Source organism: Rhynchophorus ferrugineus, unplaced genomic scaffold (genome assembly GCF_030347505.1).
Source record: "Rhynchophorus ferrugineus isolate W39M unplaced genomic scaffold, kcgeb_rfMv2 rfM8, whole genome shotgun sequence".
NCBI lineage: Eukaryota > Metazoa > Arthropoda > Insecta > Coleoptera > Curculionidae > Rhynchophorus > Rhynchophorus ferrugineus.
The window spans coordinates 29,015,229-29,033,925 of NW_027472587.1; the positions used below are offsets into that span (position 1 = coordinate 29,015,229).

General features: G+C 33.2%; 1 protein-coding gene across 5 annotated transcripts in view; it reads left to right on the forward strand.

Moving 5' to 3' along the window:
• Window positions 1–18,697, forward strand: part of Galphao (G protein alpha o subunit) — a 197,213-nt gene that overhangs the window by 147,115 nt on the left and 31,401 nt on the right. For all 5 annotated transcript variants that reach the window (XM_076411291.1, XM_076411289.1, XM_076411292.1 and 2 more), the window contains one exon: window positions 178–220. In XM_076411291.1, coding sequence (XP_076267406.1) covers window positions 178–220 — 43 coding nt within the window. The remainder of the gene's footprint in view (window positions 1–177; window positions 221–18,697) is intronic.

Below are 18,697 nucleotides of genomic sequence, written 5' to 3' on the forward strand. Positions count from 1 at the left end.
CGAATTATTGTTTACACTTATTCGATTATTAAATATTTCGCGAAAAAGGTGTTAGTGAAAGCCCGAAATGTAAATGTTTTTATCTTAAGTTTAATACTATAATTTGTTTCCATTTATTTAAGCGATTTTTAAAACATTTCATTTTGCTGGTATACTGAGTATTATTTTTGTTTACAGGGGCCGGAGAATCGGGAAAAAGTACCATAGTTAAACAAATGAAGTAAGTACAAATATATGTTTTATTATTTGGTAATGTTTAAATATGTTGTATTGAACAAATGGCGTTCAGAATTCTCCATTGTTTAACTATAAATATAATATCGATCGAGTTTCTTAACTGAGTCATTAAAATAGTTTTGAGTTTTATATTTTATTTGAGTTATTATAGGAATGTTCGTCGGGTCGGTCAGTCGGTCGAAATGTGTGGCTGCCGCTGCGATTATTTGTCCGAACACTCACTACTAATTTTGGAAGGAATTTGCACGAGAACTAAAATCACTGGTTAGATCAAACTTGTCTATTTCGTTATTAAATTGATACATGTGGTCGACGGGAGAATTGACGGTAGCGCTGTGGAAGTGGTACTGTTACAAGGGGATGGAGAAAAGAAAAGATAACGAGACGTCATCGTGATGGTCTTTTATAGCCTGGAACTGCCAGGTACCAGTCCACCGGCGTTGCCAACCTTTGTACTTGTTGGTGAATTCGTGGTGGCCTAAAAGGGCCGTGGCGGTCGCCACATTATGATCGATTTTATGTTGTTGTGTGTATTTGACAGTATTTATTAATTAATACATTATTAGAATATCCGTACTTTATTTTTGACAGATAATTTGTAGTTCTTCTGAATATATATTTTCATTAAGAATATACGAGATATGTTCAAAAAATAATGGAAATTTTTAAATTTCGCGACATGTATTGGTCTAATTGTCATGATTTATGTTGTCGTTATTATTATGGCGGTAAGCATTTACAGAAATTATCTCTAAGTTTTCAGTCATATTGTATTGCTATTGAAGGAAAAACGTATGTTTTGTTATTAACTGCGATTTTTCATTTTTTAAAAATAAATCATGGTATCTGACCCATTTTTCCTTATAAGTTTTGTTATTTATATCCATTGGTATATCCATTTTCTTCCCTCTGGTTAGCATTTGTAAAATGATCACTTCACTTGAAATGACTGAGAACAGAATATAGTTTTTAGGGACCCACGTGCAGCAAACAAAAAAAAGATTTAACCCAGGTCTACATTAACTTAATAAAACATCTTACTTATGATAAAAATAGTAATAATAGTAAATACTTATCGGATAAATATCATTTTAAAGGACGCATCGAGTGCATAGCCAACTTGATGCGGAAGCCTCACAGGCTTCAATTTTTACTGTGTCATTTCGTTGAAATGTCAATTTTTTTTAAATGCGTCGAAAATATACTTTACGTTTTATTTGAAGAAAAAGTCGACTGAAGGTTATCGAATACTATGTGAAACTTATGGCATTGATTTCAACATATCACTTACTGGTTTTAACGTTTTACAAGTGTTGATTTTGCGCCGAAGATAAAGGCTTTCTAGATAACCAAAAGAATTGAAGATGAGGATTTGAAAGCATTATTCGATTATGATCCGTGTAAAACACGAGAAGAATATACAGAATGGTTGGAAGTAACACAAGAACTCAGTTCTAATCGCTTGAAGGAATTAATGGGAATAATCCAGAAGCTTGGATATTTTGTTCCATACGAAATGAAGCCAAGAGACACTGAAAGGCGTTTGCAGTGTGCACCAGTTGCTGTCCACTTAGATGACGATCGTTTTGATTCCAGAGTGAAGTGATGGATCCATGTTTCATCCGTTCTCAGATAGCTACGCAAAAATTTCGGTTTATCTCATTTAAATATGGCCAAACCCTGAACTCAGAATAATCAACATGTTCTTGTTTTTGGTCAACAGTCAGCAAACGCTCATGCAACATAAAACCAGCAAGTTCTTTTGATATATGTACGATGTTAGCTAACTAAAGCAACTGGGCGTCCACAGCGTTCTGCATCATCGGTGTCTGTACGACTACCTTTGAAGTCAGCAAAGCAACGTCTTATAACACTTTTCAAGTCATTGCTTCGCTTGAAAGGTACTTTTTCCCATCAAGAAACAGTGTAAAGTTAAAACACAAATTTGTTTTTGATCCATTGTTTTAAAATGAACAAAAGTAGTGTCACTCTTAGCGCAGTAACTCACAAACTTATAAGTATCACTGAAAAAGCGGTGAATGCAATAAAACTTGCGCCATCTATGTGTTAGGCCCGAAACTCTGTAGTCCGAGTATTATTTCTTCCATGTCTCCATTATTTATTCATCTTCAGCTATTATGCATTTTTTACCTTTTATGTGTCTATAATTATATATTTTTTCTCTTCTGTTTTTTTAAAGTTTTCGTGTAATGATAATTAAACGATAAAATGTGAAAAACTATTTTGACTAATACATAGATAGATTTTTATATGTAAAACTGCTAATAAATGCCAAAACAAACTGTCAACGATGCTAACTTCATCATGTTAAGGCCTTTTTAACGAAAACCACAATAACCCCAAACCAGAAGCGATTTATAACCCCATATTTCACGAAAGAACGCCTAACAACATCAAAGAGCGAACGCGGAAGAAATATACGGCCGGAACAATGACGTATGCCGTATTTAATTAACTCCGTTCCACCGACACCGGGGGCGGCAAGGCATTTTTCCCGATAGAGCTCGCGCGCGGGGGCCGCTCGATGACGTCTTTCCGATCCCGTTCCATTCATTGGTCCGTTTCTTCCTTTCCGTGGTCGTCGCCCGTTTCTCGGTCGCTCCGTTTCGACGGTCCTTCGCGCGAGATACGCACCAATTTAAAATGATTAAGACCATTCATTATAAATTGGAAAAGATTTCGGGTAGGCGCTGATTGGTTTTTATGGGAATCGATGGCGAATAATCCCTTTACAAATCGTCTTTTATGGCCGTCGAAAGATATTTGGATTTATTACCTAATCGGTTTTTTTTCGGATTTTATATGTAATTGATAAAACTGGTTATATTAATCCCTAACTTTTGGTTTTAATAAAAATAAAATTATGTGTCTGACTTTGAGATTGACGCTAACTTCAATTTTCTTTGATTGCTCACAGCTGACGATTTAAACTAGAGTTGGATATGTAAATAATAAAGCACTCGCTGTACAATGTGGGGCAGAAGTCTCACTACCATTTTGATTGCCTATAACTTTGCTTAAAGATAAGTAACAGGTCAATTGAAGTCCCCATCTGATACATAGATGGCGCTACTAGAATTAGATCCATATGTTTTTTGGTTAGCCCTAACCCTCAAAAGATGCATGTACAAATTTGAGAGCTGTCGGATCATTACTTTGTAAATAATAGCATTTTGAGTGAAGCAACTTTTGTTATTGTGAAAAAAAAGGATAAAAAGGAATTCGCATGTTGATAAAATATTGCTTTTTGAAGGAAAAAATACAGTTGAAGCAAAAACTTGGCTTGATGCCGAGTTTCCAGATACTGCCCCAGGAAAATCAACCATCAAAGATTGGTATGCTAAGTTTAGACGTGGTGAAATGAGCACCGAAGACGGTGACCACAGGGGACGCCCAAAAGATGTTGTTACCGACGAAATAATTTTGAATGACCGTAAATTGAAATTGAATGAAATAGCAGACACTCTAAAGATATCAACTGAACGTGTACATCATATAATTCACGAATATCTGGGTATAAGAAAGCTCTGTGCAAAGTAGGTGCCCCGCGAGCTCACTTTTGGCCAAAAACAACGACGAGTGGATGATTCGGAGCAGTGTTTGAAGATGATCAAGCGTAATTCGGGTTTAGTTTTTGCGTCGATATGTGACAATAGATGAAACATGGTTCCATCATTTCACTTCGAAGTCCAATCGACAGTCATCCGCGTGGACTGCACACGATGAACCCGTTCCAAAGCGTGGAAAAGTGTAACAGTCGGCTGGCAAGGTTATGACATCTGTAGTTTGGGATGCCCATGGAATAATTTTCATTGACTACCTTGAAAAAGGACGGACCATCAACAGCGACTATTCCATAGCGTTATTGGACCGTTTGATGGACGAAATTGACGAAAAACGGCCGCATTTGAAGAAAGAAAAAGTGTTGCTTCATCAAGATAATGCACCATGTCACAAGTCAGTAAAAACAATGGCATGAATTGCTTCTTCATCCACCGTATTCTCCAGATCTGGCCCCCAGCAGCTATTTCCTGTTCTCAGATCTCAAAAGAATGCCCGCTGAGAAAAAATTTTCGTCGAATGAATGAATGACTGAATATTTTGAAGCAAAGGACAAATCGTACTACAAAAATGGTATCGAAACGTTGGAGGATCGCTATTATCAGTGTATCACCCTCGAAGGGAATTATGTTGTCTAAAATATAATATCGATCCAGATATTAATAATTTTTAAATCGAGATATTCATAATTTTGCCAAAAAAATGTGTTTTACTATGGTAGGCTGTGGATTTTTCAATTTTAATGTTCCGGGAATTCACAGAGTAGGGGTGTTTTTCAAAGCCTGAATGTTTCTTATTTGGAATAGTTTATGGTTAGTGTTCTTTGAACACCTTCAATCTACCGTTTGGTTTGGTACAAAGCGGTACAGGGGGTAAAAACAGCTAGAAATCATAGTAAATATGTCTCTGATAATCTAATAATCATATTTTTATATATCTTAGATATATAGATATCACACTTGTAACATTATGCTTATCAGGGACCCCCAGATCACAGTGCAATCCGTAGCCAGTGCAGTACTAGTCGTATAATGTAAATATAATATACATATAATGTGTATATATATATATATATATATATATATATATATATATATATATATATATGTATGTATGTATGTATATACAAGACAAATCTTGTCCAGTTAAAATATTAATTTTAAAATTAATCATCAAGCAACAGAAACTTTATAACCAGAAAGTGGTCTGTACATTTGGAGACTTTAAAATGGCCTATGAGTTTTTCTCTCTTTTCCAAATGGCCTCTCTTTTTCAAATAATGGAAGAAGAACGTCCGGATTTGAAAACCAACACAATTATCAGATAAACGGTGACTGGTACAAAATAGAAGATGAAGTTTAAGAGAGTAATATCGAAACCCTTCGAAATTAAAACAGGAGTGAGCAAGAGATATCCGTAATCCGACAACGTAATCTAAGAGTGGCGCAAAATAAAGTGGGATCTTAAAATTGACCAACCAATCAAATTATGAAAACCCAAAATTACGATATTGGGCTTTTGCAGATGACCTGGCGATTTTAACACAGGACATCTAAACAGCTCAAGAGATTCTAAAAGAACAGCAGAAAAAGCAGGTCATTTCATTTGAGAAAACAGGGTTTATGACTGTTTAGCAACAAATTAGATCCAACATTTTTAGAAACTGAATACGGCAAGATCCAAAATGTTTCTCATTTTATATATTTGGCTGAAACTTTTCAAGAAACTGGACTGGAAAGGATCGCTAATATCATTCGCTGTCAAAATATAGATACAGCTTTTAGACATACAAAAGACATCTACAACAAAAAATGTATCTCTAAATATATCTTCTCAATTTATGACGTCACAACGGTGCAATGTTGCCGCATCAACTGAGTTTTAGTTATTATCGAATACGTATAATACGTATATTATCGAAGGACTTAAAAACTACAATTAAGAACGCAGGTATAATAGTTCGCAGGTTAGAGTTGTTTTATTTACATTGAACTCTTTTCCACACCACCCATGAGGTAGAGTTTCTAGACGCGTTTTTTTATGTAGTGCAATTAGTTCTGATGACATTCGATGGTGTGTTTACTTGTCAAGTCATCTTGATATTACTGTATTTTTATTTCTTCTGCTACTACCTGTGTACACCATTATTGATAAAATTAATCACTGAATTTGCTTAATGCATTTACCATATCTACAAAACTGTTAGTATTCATTCTCTCCTCATACATTCTAACCTAATGTGCATGTTTAATTCTGAACTATTATATTTCTAAAAAAGTAAATTGCAAAAACGCAATGAAACTTTTCATTTATACCTAGCAACAATTTGAAATAGCTCAGTTTTTAGCACAATCACTTCAAAACTCAATCTCAAAAATCTGCATGTTCCTAACTCTTTTATGTATACTTTCCAGACTAACAATTTTCTCTGAAATAGTTTTATTAAATTATGTTTATATCGATAAAATAGTTTGTGTACTCACTGTTCTGATCTCGAATAGAGTCAATATCAAGGTGGTTAAGTTCTCTTGGTTGAATCTAACGTATTATTGTTCATTTTGTAAGCTATGTTATTCACAGTACCCGTACTAATATTCAGCGCAGCAGCAATACGCTAAAAAACATTTCTAATAAAATTGCAGCAACTTATAGTTTTTAATATCATCAATAATTACTTCTCTAACGGAATTTACGGGCAAAAGGGGGCCTTCATTATCTGGTTGCTTTTCGAAATTACTTATTAAAGCCGCAATCAATTTGTGGCCCCGAATATCTCTTGTTTTCGGCATTTTCAAACAAAGTGATATGATATATTAGTGAGCGACTTAAAATTTATCAAAATAATCAAAGCGCAAAATAACGTTTGTCGGTTTATAAAACCTGTAGAAATTATAACTAATATTTTAAATAATTTGTGTACATCTGACAGCCGGACGACGTCCAGTTGTCAAACGTATGCAAAATTGTTGAAAGCAATAATGATAAGAGGTTTTAACCCACACTGTATAAATATTTAAATTAGCCAACTCACAATTGACATTTAATTTAAAATAGAACAAATACCTATATTTTCCATCTGGAATAAAAATACAACACGAACCGATCACTTCCTGTTTCAATACAACGCGCATATATAACACAATACGTCACAATAATCTATTTTCGATGGATAAGATCGAACATCTAGCATGCGAGCAAACACCTGCAATATGTCTCGAGTTGTTTCTGGAGAGTTTACTTTAAAAAATACGGATTATTCATAACTAAAAATAAAACGCCACCGAAAATATCGTCCTGTGTACTCCGCTTTCCTTAACTACACATATACAAGATCACACTGAAAAGATACGCCTTCAAGTCGACGTTTTTGTATTTTTATTTTTTTAAGCGCATTTTTTGTACACAGCTACTAAATAATAGAAGTATTTACGGTTACGGTACACGGTTTCGGACTATAGTAACCAAAAGCTGTTTATAAGGTAAATTGGGGATACATTATTCCGCAACATCTCCTGTTTTGGCTCCATTTAATTTTAAAACAGAGAATAGTCCGAGTTTGGCGCATGCGTATATAAAGATTTGTTTATTTATTTTTTATCGTGATGATTAGATATAATGTCGAATAAATTAAACAGGTAAATAGGTTCAAAAAGTAAATAAAATTGGTACAATTTTGGAAATAACACATTTTATTTAAAAAAGCATGGAATAAAACGAAATAATAAAAATATAATTAATATATGTCCAACTATTCTATTTTTATAAAAACATCATATTACATATTATCATTATTTTTTAGAAATAAAAATAGGCAAATATGATAAATAATTGATTTAATGTTGAAACTATATATATGGAGAGATACATTGAAAATATTTTGAAATAACACATTTTATTTAAAAAATTATTGAGTAAAATAAAATAATAAAAATAATTTTTATATGTCTTTCTGTTTTTATAAATACACCATATTTAAATAAATTTACATATTTGAACAATTAACAAGAACTCCAAGAACCATATAAATAAGCATTACCATAAAAAAGACCAAAATCGTTTATGTCAGACACAGCCAATATAGTTAAAACCAAACGAAAAAGCCACCACTATAACTATATGAAAGCAGTAAAATTTTCCTAAAAATTTAAATAACATTATCGCTACTATTCTTGATCCACAAACCCCATTTATAAACTGACTACCTCGAGCTTTCGAAGCTTTTTTTAACATATTGTACATTTACGAGCCTAAATCGAATAGATGATCATTGTTTAAAGCTGAAAGACATCTCAGTCAATAAAACATTATATTTACAAAGCAATAATTTATTTACCTATGCTCTTATATAATAATGCATTGTATTTTCCTTGTCATTAGATTACTAGGGTATCGTTGATAGTTTTATATTTTGGTTATTTTATCCAGATATACTTTTGTTAGCAAATTTAATTATTTCAAAGTATCACGGTACACTGTTCGACTTTTACGCTCAACAAATTCTAGCTAGATCTTAGCTATAAAACAAAATTTAAATCATTACCAAAATACATTATGTTTAAAATAAATGTCTAATTATTACCAGTTACTACAATTTTTGCTACTATTCTTGATGGACAAACCTCATTAATGATTTGACTGCTTCCAACATAACAAGGATCATGTTCTTCTCTGCTCTTGTTATCATTAAATTTTGGCATATGTTGATAGCTATTCGATGTCGTTCAAAGTGATGTGTTATAAATTTGGCAGGTAACATTCCCACTATAAATAAAATTGATGCTGTTTGGATTTTATAACTTTTTATAATTTAACCTTACATTCTGCACTTACCCTTGTTCTTCCATATTTTAAAACCAATGTATGTTAAACCACCAAAACGCAACAATTTAATTATTACTACTATAGAATTATTAATGTAACACAAAATCTAAATATTCTAGATTTTGTTGTTGTTTTGATATGATCGACCATACCAATCGACTCGACTGCCGTTTGAAAAGGAATACAAAATAGTTTCCACATAGTTTATTCTTTTCTATGGTTTATTCTATGCATTCTATTTATTCTATATTGTGGAGCAATGTATCCTGATAAATTAGGAGACTAAATTCAAATCAGCAGCGCGTTTTTTAAGTTGGTTCTCGTTTTAGAAATATTCAGTTAATTCATTATTTTACTATTTTTGGCCATTAATTGAATTCAAAAGTATATATCAGGCATGAACAGAAGTTGAACTGAATCTTTTATACTGTTTGGGATCTGATCCATACATTAGGAGTTCAATATTGATTGCTCATCATACCCTTATTCTAAAATCCTTGGTATTGCCTTTGAGAGACATTCGAGCTCCAATCTTGCGATAATTTTGCAACAGATTATCGATTACGTACTTTTAATCCGGTGATTAGTGGATCCCAGAAAGTTGTAAACAATACTTTGAAACGATTCCCATGCTACTGCTTCATCAGGCGTTAAACAACTTGTAAACTTTTCGTCAGCCATTAGTTTTTGAATATCAGGTCCGACAAATATTCCTTAATAAATTAAATAATTTTCTTCCATAACGAAATCGCTTTCATTACTCGCCGGTGATAAAGACAAAGTTCTTAAAGTATTTTTGAGCTTGTACCTGAACAAATTTACCAATTGATGGATCATTGCCGGTACGTTGAACTGGCTGCGACACTGATGATACGTACTATTTTTTGCATTTATGCCGACGACGTTCATCAAGAAAAAGTAGCAGTAATCTACATGATTGTTCTATTTTCCTCATAACGTAGGCATACAAAATTGAAAGTATATATTTTAACCAAGTACAGTGTATCACTTGTACAGCTTTGTTCTGCACGTTTTACACCACAATTTAGGTACACATGGTTTGTCAGTGTTCGGTGCAGCAAAACCAAGGTACTGCAAATACGCATCTTTCAGTGCATTTGTCATAGTTTGTCCACCTTCACCGAGCATAAAACATCTACAAACATATCAAAAACACTTTGAATTTGACTTTGCAACGTTGTCTCTGTATTTTCACGCGTTCCGAAACACAATCACATCACAAAAACAACTTCCAAATGATGTTTAATACAACATAGTCAACTAACATTCTAATTGAGGAATCGGGCAACTCACAGGTGATATATTTAGCTTTTTGTCATTTCGCCACAACGCAAGATTGACTGATATATTGAGAGTGAAAAAAGTCCCAATTCCATGGAGACAGAAAGCCAGCTATATCGATCTCAATTTCAACCGTAGATTTATATGGTCTATCCAGGTTATTAAGGCAGTTAATAAAGGATACAACTCCTAGTTCGAATTTATCGGTCGGTAACATACGGAGGAACTTCAGGTAGTGGAAAATGAGATCCTAAGGGAATCTCTAAGCGGCCCATGGTTTATTAGAAATGGTTCAGGAATTCATCAGAACCCTTTCCATTAAATTCCTTACAAACTCATCTAATGCCAAAACTCCTACTTCAAATCCCTGCCTGAGGCGTTAGTTCTCACCTCTCGCTTAGGGTCCTCGCACTCCCTACCAGGTGTCAAACTGGCATCAATATGACATCAGCAAGGTAAATGTATCAGCTGATAATTAAGACTCAAAAAAAAGAAAAGCGGGCACGATCGCTAACTAGTAACCAAAAAAATACAACGTAATCCCTTTTTGTTGTCTCCTTTTTTTGCTTCTAAATGTTGAGCTGGAACTAGTACTCGCTTCACTACCTGTATCATCAACATACACGTTCAAAAGTTCTCCTATGTTTCTTTTTATCTTTCTTGGTAGATTTACCATCAAAGATCTTCTTTGGACATACTCCTTTATTATCTCCATACCCAAGTGAATTTTTGAATCATAACTTTATTTGCCTACAATATTACCATTGGATTTATTCCAGCAATACTCAAAAGACGAAAGAATAGTGTCAACGGCCATCTATTATTCTTCCTTGACATCGTATACATTTTAACTTTTTTGTCGATTTCATCGACACCTTTCGTTTTCTGTAGAAAGTTAATATGCTTGGCGAACGGTTTTCGTTTGTACTCTCATCGATTTCAGCAGCACAATGAAGTGATGATATTAATACAACAGTTTTTTTTTTGGGCACATACGACACCAAAGTGGCCGCGTAAGAAGATACAAATACGGTTTGAATATTTAAGTAGGTTTTTATCTGTAGAACAAGGAGGTATTTCTTTGTTGTTCTTTCGCATGGTACACCGCATACAACATCGGCGTACCAATTGTCGATTGTTGGATTTCGCCCTGTGTCAGAAATTGGTATAATTAGTCACTTCACTACGTCAGCAACATTACCCAACTAGTACGGCCGTTCTGGGTTCTTGCCGGCATAAATCTCAATGTTGAGTATATGAATCATAGAAGCGTCAACAAGTAGATATAGCTTTATTGCGTATTTGTCAGGTTTAGATTTAATGTACTGTCTAAAAGGACATTTCCCTCGACGACCTATCATCATCTTACTAATAACATCTTGTCCTACTGAATAAGGTAAAAGGCAGATTTGTATAAATGTTTCTAAAATCCGACCATATGCTCGTGTGATAGCAATATCAAACCGCAATGAAGTCAAAGGAAATGTCGCTCTTTTTAGTGACATTGAACTAGGAATAATAGGCACACCTCTTCTATCAATACCATATAAATCCTCCGTATATGCGTGTGACATCCACAATGTTCCTGCAATATACAATAACCCAAATAGCGCTTGATTTTCTACATCAGTCGGTTTGCTGTCACGGGGTTTGTCTAATGATGGTGCCTTTTCTGCATAAATTCGTTGGTGTCTATAACAATTTTTTCAATAAAATTCTCAAAAATAAACAAATTCCAGGATTGAAGAATCGTTGTCTCCCCTACGCCCTTTCTAAAACTCTCACTCTATTGTTAGATTTTTTACACTTTGTTACCTTATCACGTCCCGTAAAACACGAAGTTATTTCCGAAAGAGGCAAATCCTCTTCATCTAAATTCGAGCTGCTTTATTCTTCGGAAGATTGAGGTACCTCTTATAGTGGTTGGAAGTCTCTGATTTTTGGTCACTGACATCTGATTCACTCTCGTCATCTTCTTGTAAGTATTTCCTCGATTATAGCACTCGGTGTTAACGGCCTCAACCCTTGACGACTCATTTTATTAACCGACTTCAAAAAAGGAGCAGGTTCTATGTTCGACTATATTTTTTTTATGTATGGTCGCCGATTTCTCCGTCAATTATGGACCGATATTCAAAATTATTTTTTTATTCGAAAGAGTGCACTTCCGCGATGATCCCATTGGAACCAAGTCAGGATCTGCTGGGGGAAGGCGGCAAAATCCATGGAAATACTCAAATTTCAGAGGCACGTACAAAGGTTACAAATATTTTTTATCTAAAATAATCAAATATTTGTGTATAATGTTATAGCTGAACTGATGTAACGGAAGACCGGAAGTCGTTCAGTGCAAAAGTTGTTCAGTTTGCTTTTTAAACACTAGTCATATCATATGAGAAGCGGTAGAAATATTGCACTATGGTGTAGTGGTTAGAGTGTTTATGTATTAAAACATCTATGATTAATTAGCGCTCATTAAAAAATGGTGGTTTTATAATTAACCATCGCAAGTATTCCATTGATCGCGTGAGTTATCGCAGTATATTTTTACTTGTTATCTGCGATACACTCTGGTTCCGCTTATACGAAATAATCTCCACCACAAACAAACATCGAAATTATCATGAAAGCAACGAAACATTGGATTAAGTCGCAATGTAAATCGATCGATCTCGAGAACGGTGTTTGCCTCGATTCTTTTATCCTGAATGATCAAATAAACGTGGCGATAACGGTTAATACGCGCAAACACTAACCCGTATACGGAGAGAGATACCTGGTTATAAAAAGGATAAGCGCAGCCGGGAGTTTTCCATCGGTTATCATAATCACGTTATTAAGACGGAAAAATGGTTTGCTTTCATTCTATAATGGCTCCATTCAGCGCTGGTATTTTCATTTCGAAAAGTCTTGTTTCTGATACTGTAGGGCTTAATTTAATCTGTAAACAGATATTGCTCATTGCAGCATGCAAATTTTGGTTGTGTTTCTTATAGACAGCAGTAAGGCCAAGCGCAAAATGGGACGCAGCTTGGGGAGGTGACGCAGCGTGCGTTACGGCGAGATTTTGTGGGTTTAAAGTAGCGTTGGCAACTATCGACTGAAAACAGTCGAGACAGTCGATAGTCGCAAAACAGTCGAAACAGTCGATAGTCAAAAAACTAGCGACTGAAAATAGCAAATGCACAGTTCGACTGTTTTTTTTTTTCAATTTGTGATGTCAGACGAAGATGTACGAACGCTTTCCTCCATAAATTCCGAGAGAGGAAAGGACGGATATAATTGCTTGGAGCAGTTAATTTTATTTGTGCTTATATTTTCCAACGGCAGTAAAAAAGAAAAGGAAAAAAATAATTACCGAATACTGTTAACATGGAATAAATAATTTCATTTTAATTTTAATCGAAGTAGAATTACTTTTATACTGTTCTGGGGATCTGTAAAAAGCAATGGAATTTTTCTATGGAATTGGAACAATACCTCACAAATGTTTTATCGTATTTTAATACTAGCGACCCGCCCCGGCTTCGCACGGGTGCAATGCTGATACTAAATTAAATACACTACAGAAAAAATATGAACGTTGTATATAAAAACATAGCGGCCTGCTCTGACTTTGCACGGGCATAAAATATATATGCCTATGTCACTCAATGAAAACATGATTAAAATCGATCCAGTAGTTTTGGTTCATTCATTACTGCCCTTGGCCTGCACGCATTAAATTTGGAGTAAAACAATTCCTCTTCCCCTATACTTACTATGAAGATTTCCTGCTATCTTTGGAATATCTAAATTCATACAATTTTTATTACATTACACATTTTTAAACACAAATTTTAAATTTGTAATATCTCCGAAAATATTTGTTTAATTTACATGCTGTAAGGAACCATATTGATCTATATTAATTGCACACTGTATTTAAGGTACTTAATTCGATAAGGATTAATGCCGTATTGCTTAAAATAGCTTCGTAAATAAGCCATTTTCTCACGTAAAAAGTAAACAATAAAAATGGTTAATGTGGGTTATCCCTAAAAGATAAACTTATACCATCGCGGACTTTTTTGTAGACCTTTTTATGGTGTACAATACTGTAGTACATTAATTTGATCTAACTCTTAGGGTTAGGCAGCGTTTTTGCTAATTGCTAAATAAGCCTAAAAAAATAGGTTAATTTACGACATCACGTTAGAAACCTCTAAAATTAGCAATGTTGCCTTAGTATATTATGCATGTATTATACATATAAACCTTCCTCTTGAATCACTCTATCTATTGAAAAAAAAAAGCATCAAGATTTAAACATTCAAAAGCATTTAAAGATTTAAGCGCACATAGGGATATAGGGACAGAAAAGGCGACTTTGTTTTATACTATGTAGTGGTGTTAATTGCTATTTTAAAATAATATACTATAATAAATATAGACAATTCTACAGAACTTAAACAAAACCTAAAAACTAAAGATGTACAATAAGCATACATACTAAATAAAAATTAAACATATACCTAATCATAAAAAACGCTAATCCATGGCATAATTAAAAATGATCGCACAATAACTACTGGAGCTTTTTTAAATAAATGCTTTATTTATTATTGGAGAGAAAATGTTTTTTAACAAATATCGAGAGAGTAATCGAAAAATTACCTATTATTGTCATAAAGACAGTCAAAAGTATTTTACTATTTATAATTCACAATTTTAATCTTTTTACCATATTACATTAACAATCTTGAATAATATCGTTCCAAAATGCAGCTATTTTAATATACAATATATAGTTATTTACAAGCAAACTACCAAAAAAATCATAAAACTATATATATTACATATAAATCTATGTAAGCATAAAATGGGTACATTTTTGTCAAGGTCGCGGCTAAGACGACAGAGCCAGAGCAAAGCCAGCCAGTCAGTGGTAAAAAGTAGTAAAATCAGTCCAACCAAAAATAGCGACTGAAAACGTCGGTAGTAAAAAGTAGTCAATTACTAAACAGTCGATAGTCGTTTTCAGTCGATAGTTAAAGAATAATAGCTACCGGGCAATACTGTTTCGCAGTGTGCGGTGACGCAGTTTTGGCTAACGTGATCCTGCGGAACGTAGTGGTCTTGTCGCAGGTTTTCGCCTAAAGTCGCAGTGAGTGTTTAAAAATGGAAGAAGAATAATTAATCGGATCAGTGCGGATTGGACAAGTTTTATACGATACAAGCCTTGTAGACTACATGACCATTAATTTTTTTTGTTAAAATAAATTAATAAAATAAAATAAATTAAAGTAAATTATCCGTAAGTCTTCTTTCTTTTTAAATGCAAACTTCTCAGTTACCTTTTACCAGGCATCTGGGAGATAAACATTACCATTTCAGATTCGAATTCGTTTTCCGAATCAGATTCACAACTAAATTCCACAAAGTGAAGTATCAATTGTCATTGTACCAAGCCTACTACTATGTACAGCTCTACTTCGAAGCGAGAAATGCAATCGTATTTCAGCGGTTTCAGCGTCTGGCAGTTTTAGCCCGCGTACACTCGCCGTGACCCTCACTGCATCACTTCACCAAGCTGCGTCCTATTTTGCCCCTGGACTAAAAGGACCCCAGCGTACGTGTTATTTGGCCAGGACTCTTCATACGCATTTATTCTAAACTAGCTTGACAGATGTCACAGCCACGTGATGTTGTTTCCTAGAGTTATGGTTAGGAAGTAGTTTTTAGGTTAATTTTATTCTTACAAAATTATGTTGAGGTAATATAATTATGTATGAATTATCAGTAAATTAGTTACTGATAATTCATACCATACAAACTTATTTTCGCATTGTTTGCAACTAATTTTCTCTATTAAATAATACATAATTACATTACCTCAACATATTTTAATAATATATATATTTTAATTTTAAAAATGGTCATATTTGTATACTTCATAACTATAACTTTCTGATTTTGCAGATATTTAAAATTTTGCAGATTAAAAAATTAGCAAGAAGTAGAGGTTTAAATAAAGTGTAAAGAATAAAGATGTAGTTAATAGAACGTATGAAACAAATTGGCAACATAAGATTGAAAACTTTGTTATTTATCATTTCTTTCGGCTTATATTGAAAAATTGAAATAATATATCGTACAACAAATTTTATTGCTATAAATGGAATAAAACGAAAGCGTAACTTAGTAAGATAAATAATATAAATAAAATATTTACTTTGATATAGAATACATCTTTTTATCATTTTATCCGGATATTTCGCTTCAAATGTATGTACTTATCTTTTGTGAGTTTTCTTATGGGTTCTGATAATTATTCTATTTTGATAGTTATTAGAGTTTGGTTGTTCAATATTCAAAATCTTTTTTCATACTTTCAAATCAATCAGATCGTGTAATAAATCTAATAGTTTTCCTATACTCATCTTATAAGTATTACCTGCAAAAATAATGTAACTATAAAGTAATTGGTTCATACAGTACTAGTACCACATACTTGTACAAATGATTTAAAAATTGAACTTTGTCACATGTTGTAATTTGTACACATCAACCAGCTGCAGCAATTTGATTTCGACCGCTTCATTAACATTTTTGCTTCCAAGTTCCAGTTCTTCCAATCATTTTCCTTTTGCCTTTAATGTTCTTTATAACATGCCATGAACATAAGAGCCTTTATGGTCTGCTTCCCACAACTTTTATCAGACAGAGGCAGAGTCAGTTGACAGTTATAATGCTTAGAATTTTAAAATAATTAAATACAATCTATAATCAAACTTCTTTCGACTGCTTCATTAATAATTTTTCTCATTTCTTCTTTCATTTAGTCTCTAAGTTACAGTCTTTTTATTTTCATTTTACCTTTAATGTTCTTTATAACATGCCATGAACATAAGAGCCTTTATGGTCTGCTTCCCACAACTTTTATCAGACAGAGGCAGAGTCAGTTGACAGTTATAATGCTTAGAATTTTAAAATAATTAAATACAATCAATAATCAAACCTTTTTTCACGACTTCATTAACTATGTTTCTCATTTCTTCTTTCATTTGGCTTCTAAGTTACAAGCCTCTAAGTTTTTATTTTCATTTTATCTTGAATGTTCTTTATAACATGCCATGAACATAAAAGCCTTTGAGGTCTGGTTCCCACAAATTTTATCTAGCCTAAACTATAATTTAACTAAAACATAACATTTTATGAATATCTTATACACTTATTCTCGCTTTGTTTATTGTGAATTTTCTTTATTAAATAATGAACAATTATATTACAAACTTTTATAAAAAATACAAGAAACCTAAAAATTACTTCCTATTCATAACTCTTAGAGACAACAACGTCTTGCTGTGAAATCTGTCAAGCCAGTTTAGAATAAATGTGCATGAGCAATTCTGCCCAATGGACATGCACTCTGGGGTCATTTTACTTTAGTATGCTCCTATAGTTTCCTGTAGTCTTTAGTTAGATATTTACTTGAGTATTTTAGTAAGTGTGACTGTGTAGTTGTCATCGCCTGTATTGTGGTACAAGATTCGCCTTTTAAGTGGTTCAATGTTCACGACTATCACTCGATTAGTATTATTTTAGTTCCATAAATAGCATAGCCTCTATATCTATAAAAATGTGTTTCACTATGGTAGGCCGGGGACTTTTCAATTGACCTGTTATATATTCATAAAACACGTGTGCTGGTCTACTTTAAAATAAAAGACAATTGATAAAATGCTTTTTTAAAAATTTATTTTCTTTTGAGGAATTATTTTTATGTCAACTAAAAATAAAGTGTTTTCAAATTGTTGAACGGTAGTGTATAATGTAAAATAATGCATAATAAAAATAATGACACAAATAATGATCACAAATATACATGTGCTATCTATTGTAAATCCCTAAAAATTACATACAATATATATAGTTAATGCAGTTGTTGGGGGTGTTAGTTAATACCCATCATTAAACTAATAAAGGGAAATTATGAACAATGTTCATACATCCGCAATCACACTGGACTACCTCGGCCTGGTGGAACAGATTTAATTTAGTTTCAGGGTCATGGAGGTGATTTCGACCAGCTAAATTAGAGCGGTATTAAACGCCACAACTTACGCGTCCCACAATATGTCGTCATCGATGCTAATTTGTACGTAACTGGTAGTAACGCCTGTTGTAAAATTATATTTACGAATAAATGTATTCCTTATAACGACGATGATGAGTAGCTATGAATGATATTCCACTGAAAATTTAAATTATCCAGTATCAATCGGGAACCTTTTCAAAGGATTAGGTTTTTGAAAAAAAAATCATGCAAAAAATAATATATTTCTGAGACCTACAAATTTAAGTATTTTTTATTGTTGTGGTACACCCCCCCCCCCCCAACGCTTCAGCATTTTTTGGATTCTATCAACACAGACCAAGAAATATTAATGATAACTGAGGAGCTAAACTCCCTCTGTCAGTTGCGCGTTCCAAGGAACCCTAAAACAGTAAGGCAGAGTAATTTGGCAGTTATGATGCTTAGAATTTTAAAATAATTAAAAAGAGTCAATAATAAACCTATACAGTACATGTAAAATGAAAATAAATATATAGACAAACAAATAAATAACAGAATATATAAAAGTTTTTAAGAAGCTATGTACAAGGTAAAAGTAGATCCTATTTCAAGGAAATCAAATAATTTAGGCAGATTTTGATGCAAGAATACATCCCTCAATGAATCAAGTAATCAATGACTTCTTCTGATGGTTCA